Below are 11,309 nucleotides of genomic sequence, written 5' to 3' on the forward strand. Positions count from 1 at the left end.
TTAAGGCTGCATGAAAGGCATTTTGAACGTGCTAGCTCATATACTTATTTAAACTTGAAATTTTTGAATTACCAAGTTCCATGTTCAATTGAAGTTTTTCAACATTAATTTTAATGCAGTTTAGGCCAATTAATATTGATATTTGATAAACGTAAATTTATGCATTTCGAATTAACATGCTGGCAAATCCTTGATTAATTATTTAAGTTTTCTGGGATGAAATTATCAAACTCTTTCTTCACACCTCTCCAAACTAGTGGACGAAAATTGGGCTTCCGCATTACATCGAATTTTTTAATTTGCCATAGCAGGCAAAACAATATAATCACTAATTTGTATTTCTATAGTACATATGTATGTATTTTCAAAATACTATTTTGTGTAGGCCGGAATATAGCATACTTTATACAAGTACTTCTGCGGCACAGATCCCAAAAACACAGAAGTAGGTGTTATAAATATGCTTTTTAGAGTCATGTACCTGATGTACTTTTTGTATACCCAAATTTGACTTGACCCAAGTTATAAGGTAATATTTAAATTTCGGGAAAAATTCCCGGGATTTCCCGGGATTTTTCACGGCCAAAACCGGGATTCCCGATTCCCGGGATGTTAAAAATCGTCCGGGATTGGGATCCCTAGTCACCACATGGTTGCGTTTAAAAGCCAACTAATCTATTACTACTTTCCATGGAAATGCAATGTCCTCGTATTCTTGAACAAAAACTCATTACAAAATAACGAATTTATTTAACTTGGCCAAGTACCGGGGTTCGGAGAAACGAAAGGGTTTCAATAAAAATTGACAACCTAGGGCTTTAAACGGGCTTAATGATTCTTTCAGTTTCATTAAGTTTAATGGGTTTTAAAGTTTTCAGCACCAAACTCAACTTTTTGCAACTATTACAAATCCAATTCCACAAAATTCTATGTATAAATCCTACTTCTTCAACTCCATACTAGAAATTGATATTTATATGTTCTGAAATTAATTTTTGTGACACTGGATGGCAAGTAATGTTGCATATTGTGGCTGTTTTCTGGGTTTTCAAAAATTACGAGATGATAATGAAATAAACTGCTTGGCTTTAGTGATACAACTTCGTCTAATGCATGGTTGTAACGCAGAATCTAGTCAAAATCCAAATAAACCCCGTGAAAACCCACTAAAACCCAAAATACCCAAACCAGTATAGCTTGGGTCAGAATACGCCAGGTACAGGCCTCACAAGGGCAAGGTACGGCTAAGCACGCGTTCAGCACGCGTAAACAAGTATTATGCATACGGGTCGTCTGTACTGTTCTGTTTAAAGAAACGCCAAATCTGGTGACGTTTTAAGAAATTTTGAATTACGGTAAATATATTTCCCGGGGCACGGCGATAGCAGGAGGTACAAAATTTTCCGGGAATGAACTCTCTAGTTCCGCATTTGCCCGAATTTTTGGAGGATATTTTTTTTGCCGGGGGGGGGGGGGGTGTCGACGTTTCCCGGATTTTGTTGCGCTGTCCCGGCAACCACTGGTTGCACGGTTGCACAACAAATCGTACCCACGAATAAACCTTTGATTGTATCCGAATTTTCAATTGTCCGGTAATGTGTGCGTATTAAATGGTATTGTATACTTATGTATTGTATACTTAAGTAATTCTAGAAAATTCTTATCCAGTTGAAATTTAAAAAATATTAATTGTACGAAAAAATGTAATTAATTTTTGTTGCTTTAATTTTGAACAAGTTTTAAAAACTAGTTATGTAGTTTCGTGTACTCCGGAGACATATGTGATACAGTTGATTTTCATGTTTGCTAACTCAGATTAAACAAAATAAACGATATTAAATGTAAACATAAATATTATTCATTTCGTAGCAAAAGCAATTCCGACTATTTCGAAGTTTCACCCGCAAACTAATAAATTACGTGTAATATGAATTTTGAATAATTTAAATACTTAAATACGTATTCCAGCAAATAATTAATCCATATAATAATCTTGACATGTTTGTCTGCAACGGAAGTGAAAGTAAAGAAAGTCAAGCTTAGAATGGCGCAAAAATTCAAAATAGCTTAAATTAAAAAATATATAAATGTCTGCTGATAGATATCCTGGGATGGCGGTCCAATCGTGGTCATTTGGGAGCGGTTGCCTTGAGGTGAAAATCTCAAAACTTCGAATTATTATCCACGTTCTCAATATCACTAGATATTCTGGTCAGTCTCGACATCGACATTCTCAACATTCCCAATCCCAACATTCTGGATATTCTCGAGAATGGCGATCATATCGAGAATGGTGAGAATGACGAGAATGGTGAGAATGACGAGAATGGTCAGAATGGTGAGAATGTCGACAATTGTTAGAATGCCGAGAATGGTGAGAATGCCGAGAATGCCGAGAATGACGAGAATGGTGAGAATGCCGAGAATGCCGAGAATGGTGAGAATGACGAGAATGACGAGAATGGTGAGAATGCCGAGAATGGTGAGAATGACGAGAATGGTCAGAATGGTGAGAATGTCGAGAATGTCGACAATTGTTAGAATGCCGAGAATGGTGAGAATGTCGACAATTGGTAGAATGCCGAGAATGGTGAGAATGCCGAGAATGCCGAGAATGACGAGAATGGTGAGAATGCCGAGAATGCCGAGAATGGTGAGAATGCCGAGAATGCCGAGAATGGTGAAAATGACGAGAATGGTGAGAATGGTGAGAATGTCTTGTGAGAATGCCGCCGAGAATGACGAGAATGGTGAGAATGTCAACAATTGTTAGAATGCCGAGAATGGTGAGAATGTCGACAATTGGTAGAATGCCGAGAATGGTGAGAATGCCGAGAATGCCGAGAATGGTGAGAATGTAGACAATTGTGAGAATGCCGAGAATGGTGAGAATGCCGAGAATGACGAGAATATCGAGAATGCCAAGAATGGTGAGAATGCCAAGAATGGTGAGAATGTCGAGAATGCCGAGAATGGTGAGAATGCCAAGAATGGTGAGAATGACGAGAATCGTGAGAATCACGAGTATGGTGAGAATGCCAAGAATGGTGAGAATGACGAGAATGTCGAGAATGATGAGAATGACGACAATTGTGAGAATGCCGAGAATGGTGAGAATGCCGAGGATGCCGAGAATGCCGAGAATGACGATAATGGTGAGAATGTCGACAATTGTGAGAATGCCGAGAATGGTTAATAATGCCGAGAATGCCGAGAATGACGAGAATGGTGAGAATGTCGACAATTGTTAGAATGCCGAGAATGGTGAGAATGGTGAGAATGCCGACAATTGTGAGAATGCCGAGAATGACGAGAATGACGAGAATGGTGAGAATGGTTAGAATGCCGAGAATAGTGAGAATGTCGACAATTGTGAGAATACCGAGAATGGTGAGAATGCCGAGAATGCCGAGAATGACGAGAATGGTGAGCATGACGAGAATATCGAGAATGCCAAGAATGGTGAGAATGTCGAGAATGACGAGAATGCCGAGAATGGTGAGAATGACGAGAATCGTGAGAATCACGAGTATGGTGAGAATGCCAAGAATGGTGAGAATGGTGAGAATGTCGACAATTGTGAGAATGGTGAGAATGCCGAGAATGGTGAGAATGCACAGTGCGAAATTAATGGAAATCTTTGGCCAAAATTATACGGACACTTTTCTAAATGTTTTACCATAATTACCATGATTACCATGACATGAATTTCGACATGTCAAATTTCAAATTTCCTAGTTCCAAGGTATATGCTTATCGAAATTGGTTGTCGACTTGGTCAAAAGAGTTGTAAAACATATTTAGATGCATAGTGGAATATTGGTTCTGGATTTCGGCTCTCTAGCCCCATGTCGAAATTTCGACACGTCGACATCGTTCCCTTACGACATGGGTAAATTTCACCTGCGACACACTTCATAGGCCTGGCTGAAAGTAGATATCGATTTTTACTGCTCTACGTCATGTTGAATTTCGCCAGTTTTGGACAATTTCGACATGATTTTCTCCAATGTTCCCGGGCTTATATCTTGGAAAGCCGAAAATTTAGAACCTCCGTTCTTTTTGGAAAATATAGATCTAGAGGGCGTCCACTTGTTTCAACCATTTGAAGCCTTCTATCGTTGCCCCATTCGGCGAACCACACCCCCAAAGTAGGCCTTTTTTGCCTTTCGCCAAAGTTTGATCCTAAATAACTTTTTTGTTTATGAAGCGATTAGGTTGAGATTTTTACTGTGCACAATCGCATGGGCTATGCTTTTGCACATGGCGGGGTATGGGGTTTGCTACTGAAAACCCATACCCCGGGGTTCTCACCATTCTCACCATTCTCGGCATTCTCGACATTTTCACCATTCTCGGCATTCTCGGCATTCTTGACATTCTCACCATTCCCGGCATTCTCGACATTCTCACCATTCTCGGCATTCTCGGCATTCTCACCATTCTCGGCATTCTCGACATTCTCACCATTCTCGGCATTCTCGGCATTCTCGGCATTCTCACCATTCTCGGCATTCTCGACATTCTCACCATTCTCGGCATTCTCGGCATTCTCACCATTTTCACCATTCTCGTCATTCTCGGCATTCTCGGCATTCTCGACATTCTCACCATTCTCACCATTCTCGGCATTCTCACCATTCTCGGCATTCTCTTCATTCTCTACATTGTCACCATTCTCATCATTTTCACCATTCTCGGCATTCTCGACATTCTCACCATTCCCGGTATTCTCTTCATTCTCGACATTTTCACCATTCTCGGCATTCTCACCATTCTCGGCATTCTCGGCATTCTCGGCATTCTCACCATTCTCGGCATTCTCGACATTCTCACCATTCTCACCATTCTCGGCATTCTCGACATTCTCACCATTCTCGACATTCTCGGCATTCTCACCATTCTCGGCATTCTCGACATTCTCGGCATTCTCACCATTCTCGGCATTCTCGACATTCTCACCATTCTCGACATTCTCACCATTCTCACCATTCTCACCATTCTCGGCATTCTCACCATACTCGGCATTCTCGACATTCTCACCATTCTCACCATTCTCGGCATTCTCACCATTCTCGGCATTCTCGGCATTCTCACCATTCTCACCATTCTCGGCATTCTCACCATTCTCGGCATTCTCGTCATTCTCATCATTCTCGGCATTTTCACCATTCTCGGCATTCTCACCATTCTCGGCATTCTCTTCCTTCTCGACATTGTCACCATTCTCGGCATTCTCACCAGTCTCGGCATTCTCGGCATTTTCACCATTCTCGGCATTCTCACCATTCTCGGCATTCTCTTCCTTCTCGACATTGTCACCATTCTCGGCATTCTCACCAGTCTCGGCATTCTCGGCATTCTCACCATTCTCGGCATTCTCGGCATTCTCACCATTCTCGGCATTCTCGGCATTCTCGGCATTCTCGGCATTCTCTCCTTGCTCGATATGCTGGCCATTCTCGCTTTTTGCAGGATTATTTCAGTTTATAAGAAGTCGGCAAATCACAAAATCGACGTATTATGAAACGATATTGAGTTCAGTCAGACCAATCAGACCGATATTATCGATTGATACGAGCATATTATTTTTCAATTAGTAGTAAGATCTGGACATTTACGACAAGAGCTATATACATATTCATGTCATGCATAGGTTAGTCGTTACATAATTCACTTGTCTCAAGACCACTAACTGAGAAATTAGATCAATTGCATATTAGTTGATGTTGCTTTTGCAAGTGGCGGGTAGTGAATCCGTCCTCACGTAAAACTGCCCTCGGGCCCTAACCCACAATTTATATACATAAATATTCTAAATACCCGGTTTTTACATATTTATTCAGAATTTCTTCTCACTAGTGGACTTACGCAGGTGGGCAGAACTGACCCATGTAGGTCGGATTTTTGCAACTGTTTAAACACGTGTCACCCATCTCTGCTCGGGTACACTGGCACGACCTGAACGGCCTTGAAATAGATGCTGCCATCAATTGATAGGAATACCCGTGAGCACACCCGCTAACTCCACCCGGGCATGAATCCACGCATCCGGGTTGTTTTGAACCCCCATTCGCTATAAGTTTTTGTATATGTCATAGGAAGTCATGTTTAAAAACCCATTTCTTAAGTGAGTAAGAGTAACTAACGATAAAAATCCAAATGTCCGTATGTCGCAGTTCCACCTAACCCTCCTAAATTTGTGTGGATTACATCTACAAAAAGGGCGTCCTTCAAAGACAGCCCGGGTTTTATGGCCAGTGCGGGAGGATCAAATAACGGTCCGGCAGGATCAAGTCCTGAAATGTTGAAATCGTTTATTACTGCTCACCTTAGAAATTCCGTATTCAGATAATAGCAGGCAATATCCATATATGATTTAACCAAAGTGGTATCAATACGATCAGTACATAATACCGTGTAGTAATAGCTCGGTGTTAAAGGTTTACCATATCGGTAGAAAATTTTTACGGACAGGTATAATTTTAATACCAAGCAGTAGCAGTTAAAATATCGAGAAATAAACATGTCCCCCTGACTATACCAGATTTCTAACCAGAGGGCGGATATGTATGTATTTCTAACTTTTTCATACCAAACCAGATCGTACTTAAACTTCGTCTACTAACATCCCATCTAAGTACGATCCCAAAAATTCAAACATAGTTTTACATATTTTACATATTTTAGGGTTTTCGTACATATACATATTTTCATACATATTTCAAACTTTTTTCCTATATATATATGCATATATTTCCAAACATATTTCGAGTCTTTTGGTAAATATAAATATTTTAATTTATATTTCGAGTTTTTTTATGCAAAAATATTTTTCTTCATTAAGAAATTAAGAATTTCTCAAAATTTCATTGTCATGATAATCAGTTGTCAATTCCTGTGAACGATGTGCAAGTCCAATTTTCCGCATTTTTCAAGCCAAAAATTACACTTGAAAATCTCGAAATGGAACTGGCTTCGCATTATTATTCATTAAATGACGATTTAATTGTAACTAGCGTATAGCCCGGCCAAGGCCGGGTTCTAGGGTTCCAGTGGGGGGTGTGCCCAAAGCGAAAAATTCGTCATGCTATACTTTAAATAATTTCCACTGGAGACTTTGTCATACCACATGCATACATCAGAGTGAGGGTTTGCCCAAGTCATGCTGCATTTTAATTAATCTGGTCACAGTACAATTTGATTTCCCCCTGTGGGAGTAGTTGAATAGCTAATTACTTAAATTCCCGTCGCGTGGGAGTAACTGCATAGCTAACTATTTAAATTCCCACGCTTCACGCTCCCGTTAAGTTCCATAAACCCCGTTAACTTCTACAATTAACGCCAAGCTATTGACGGATTCGGATTCAGCGTCAAAAATACATTCGAATTGATATGCGACATCACGAATAAGCCATATTTACCCCCCACGGTCACGGGAAGGTCACGCGGGCCTCGGAGGTCAAAACCATTAACGGCGTTGGATTTAGCGTCAAAAATACATTCGAATTGATATGCGACATCACGAATAAGCCATATTTACCCCCCACGGTCACGGGAAGGTCACACGGGCCTCGGAGGTCAAAACCATTAACGGCGTTGGATTTAGCGTCAAAAATACATTCGAATTGATATGCGACATCACGAATAAGCCATATTTACCCCCCACGGTCACGGGAAGGTCACACGGGCCTCGGAGGTCAAAACCATTAACGGCGTTGGATTTAGCGTCAAAAATACATTCGAATTGATATTCCAGTCGTTGCAGGTGGAGTGTCTCAAACTAAAATAATTAATTAATAGTGTTTATCAAGATCACTTATCATGATAACCACTATTGATGAGTGATGTGAGCACACTCAATTTTAAATTGAGTGTGCAAGTAATACTTGCACCTGTGTTTATATATTAAAACATTTAATTTGAGTTTGATGGCAAGTGTACGTACGTGAAAGTCACGTGCAGGCGAAGTGAGACTCATGCAGAAAATTCATGCATGCAGTGGTTGCTCAGCTTTCCTCTTTGTCTCTTCTACGGGGCAACTTGCATTGAGAGGGACTCAGTCAGCGACTTAACACTAACGCTTTATTAGAGTGGATTCTGACATAATTCACTAAAAAGAGTGTCAAAAATTAGAATCTTCTCAAATATAAAATATATATAAAGTAGGAAATTTCATATGAAAAACATTTTTCATATGCATATTTTCGAGATTTTTAAGCACATATTACATACATATTTTGAGGGATTTAAGTACATACATATCCGCCCTATGTTTCTAACAGTGTGTTAAATTATTTAACACACTGTAAGTATGTATTTAACTTAAATATGTACATACCCGTTATCCTCGCTACAGGGATCCCGCTTAATTTCCTAGTTTCTGTTCCCGCCTCACCGACCACTCCAAGTGCTCCAAGGGATTGCCCAATTAAGTGGACATTCTCAGGATCAATTAAACCTTCTTGACAATAATTCGTAATGAATTGCGCGATTCGTTTCGCAACAATGGGAATGTGCAAGGCAACTATTGGATATCTAAGAATTATAGCATCTCTTCCTCTTGGCGTTGAGAGGAGTCCCCAGTCAACCAAAATTGTGTTCCCGGGCTCATTTGAGGCTAAATAAGCTAACAAATAAAAGTTGCTGAAGGTATATTGGCATACATTATACATACAGTGGTAAAAAAGAGGCAACCCAAAACTTAATTTATTTAACGTCTTTAAAGTTTGAGTATTAAATTTGTGTTGCTAAATTTTGTTACCATTTTTCAAAAAATCTGGCGCAATTCCTCCCCCGCCCGAGCTGTAGGTGGAGTTTCCACTGAATCCATGGATTATAAAACGTGTCGGTCCTTCCGGAGAAAACCCGGGTGGGACAGATGCAACCTTATCGTAGATGAGCTCAACGCTTTCGGTGGGATTGCTGTCAATTAAGATTCAGATTAGAGAACGTTAATAAATTATATACGTCATGTAATGTTATGCCACACTGTAAGAAATCTCGTATAGTTTTGTCGGAATCAGTATTAAATTTTCTACCGTTTGGTATTAAAATTATACTGGTCCAAAAAACTACCAAAATGGTAAAATTTTAATACCGAATACATATTAGTACATACACGGTATCACCTATCAGTACTATTTTGGTTGAGTCATATATAAATACCGCTTGGTATTATTTTAATACTGGATTTCTTAGAGTGCGCTTCTAATGTGTTGTTGCACGTCACTTGAGTACCTGGCCTGTCACGTAAGAAACAAGATATTTAAATCGAAAAATGTATGTGTTTTACCTTTTGCTTGAGTACAAATAAAAATGAATGTCATCCGGATTTTTACTGACGATAAGACTAGTAACCATATGGAATTGTAGGGTGGATAGAATAATCGTAATCATGGAGATATCGTATTTGGCCAACATGACGGGTAATAAATATGCAGTTTACGGTGATATGCTGGATAGTGCGAATTCAAATGAAGCAATATTACTGGTTTTATTACAATTGGCAAGTGACACAGTATTATTCTCTGGAAATCTGCATACAAGAAAATATATATCATGGTTATATGTATTAGTCAATTTACTTAATTAAAGTGAGGATTAATGGTGTGTACTTGTCATTACGTACATTTCTAGATACGAATACTTCTGTTCTGTGTACATATACTGTGTGCATATGTTGGTGTATATGGCAATGTATTAGTACATATGTATGTAAATTGTTCTTACAGCTTCCATTATGGACAAATATAATTGAGTAAGTTTATGTTTTTATACTAATTTCTGTACAGTTAGATCAACTAATCACCTCTAAATTTAAGTAAAAAGAAAATATTCACATAAAAATGAAAGACACATCGCAATAAATAGTTAACTTGTAACGCAGAGATATGTATTTAAAAGGTTAATGGGCAGATGGCTTGTTACAGAAATTTGTGGATAAACTAAGCACATATGTACATAAAACTTAAATACACAAATTTTTATAAGGTTGTAAAAAATGATCCCGGGTATTGTAGAACTATTACCTTTTTTATTAGGGAATAAAACGTACATCACGACATTCAGATGCGAAACATGCCCAAAATTTGTTTGCATATGTACAGGCTGAACACTCCTGTTGTAAATAACTATAAGTTCAATCATCTTATTAGGAGTTCATTTCATGCATGTATGTATATGCTTATTGCACAAATAATTGACCACACATAATGGTGGGTGGATAAGAATTCATTTGACTAATCTAGTTGGAACATGTCTTAATAATATAACAAGATTTGCTTTTTAATAAATCAGTTCTTAAATGTACTCAAAGCGATTATGATCTGAAATCATTTATCTCAACAACTCCTGTTTCAAGCGATTTCAAAACTACTCGTTACGAGGAAACATTCTAACGCCAATATTTACATCATCAGCATCAAAAAACGTTTTGATATTTACTTCAGACTTGAAAATATTTGGGAATATGTAAAACTGTTTTGTCCAACTATTTTTAATAAAATTTTGTACATGTGCTTGCAGTTGTTTTGCCGATTTTAATTCTGAGTAAGGTATAAATAACAACACATAACAATACATAATACAACATCACGAAAAAAAATTTCGCTATGGAATCAGCGAAAATTAAAATAATTTCCATACATAGTATACGTATTCTCATTATCATCCCTGCATTAATTTAGGCTATAGCGTACAAGTCAACTTTTCATTTCAAATAGAAAATTGCTACAGGGATCGGAGAGTGAAAAGCAAATTGGTAAGTGTACAATATATTGTACAATACGTAAATATAACAAATTACATCAAATCGAGCCCCAGAACATTTTCCACTATTGCGTCTGGCGAACGGTACATATGTGCACTGTCTTTAATGCACATATGTGCATTAAAGAGATAATTTCACTTTCTTCTTTTACAGCAATAATATCGCGTTAACCGTATTTTTAAGCACCATATCCAAAAAGATGGAGAAAGTTTCTTGTTTTATGAGAATGAAGGGCCCCACCCAGAAACCAACTGGACGCAGCGATCCCACTTTCCTCCTCCCCCACGGCGTTCTTTTCCCTGCAGAACTTCCCCTCCAATATTTCAACAATTTTACCGAATACGCATGACTCTTTCCCGCCTCAGGAGTTCACAAATCACGAACCACGGGCACAGGATGGCCAACAACAATATGACGAGGTACAAAGGCAACGGGATTTTTCCAAAGAGCATAATCACCACGTAATTCAGCGTTATCAGCATGGCAAATCCAGACCCCATTATAAACGCGGTCGATGTGTCGACATACCCTCGAACCA

General features: G+C 38.8%; 2 protein-coding genes across 3 annotated transcripts; both read right to left on the bottom strand.

Annotated features, from left to right (window-relative positions):
• Window positions 1-4,077: 4,077 nt before the first annotated feature.
• LOC110849897 (spore wall protein 2-like) lies at window positions 4,078-5,654 on the bottom strand. The gene is made up of 3 exons (XM_022097369.1): window positions 5,638-5,654; window positions 4,301-5,465; window positions 4,078-4,185 (listed from the first exon to the last, which is right to left on the bottom strand). Exons 1-3 carry the CDS (start codon window positions 5,652-5,654, stop codon window positions 4,078-4,080), a joined length of 1,290 nt encoding a protein of 429 aa, XP_021953061.1.
• LOC110849898 (pancreatic lipase-related protein 2) lies at window positions 5,162-9,692 on the bottom strand. Of its 2 annotated transcripts, none has more exons than XM_035851700.1 (6): window positions 9,296-9,692; window positions 8,765-8,925; window positions 8,342-8,629; window positions 6,150-6,299; window positions 5,872-6,076; window positions 5,162-5,773 (listed from the first exon to the last, which is right to left on the bottom strand). In XM_035851700.1, exons 1-6 carry the CDS (start codon window positions 9,421-9,423, stop codon window positions 5,764-5,766), a joined length of 942 nt encoding a protein of 313 aa, XP_035707593.1. In that variant the 5' UTR covers window positions 9,424-9,692; the 3' UTR covers window positions 5,162-5,763. The 2 variants fall into 2 exon arrangements, with proteins under 2 accessions (XP_035707593.1, XP_035707592.1); XM_035851699.1 differs by having other exon boundaries at window positions 5,452-5,786; window positions 9,296-9,690.
• Between the last annotated feature and the right edge of the window lie 1,617 nt (window positions 9,693-11,309).

Source organism: Folsomia candida, unplaced genomic scaffold (assembly GCF_002217175.1).
Source record: "Folsomia candida strain VU population unplaced genomic scaffold, ASM221717v1 Fcan01_Sc005, whole genome shotgun sequence".
In the NCBI taxonomy this organism is placed as follows: Eukaryota; Metazoa; Arthropoda; class Collembola; order Entomobryomorpha; family Isotomidae; genus Folsomia; species Folsomia candida.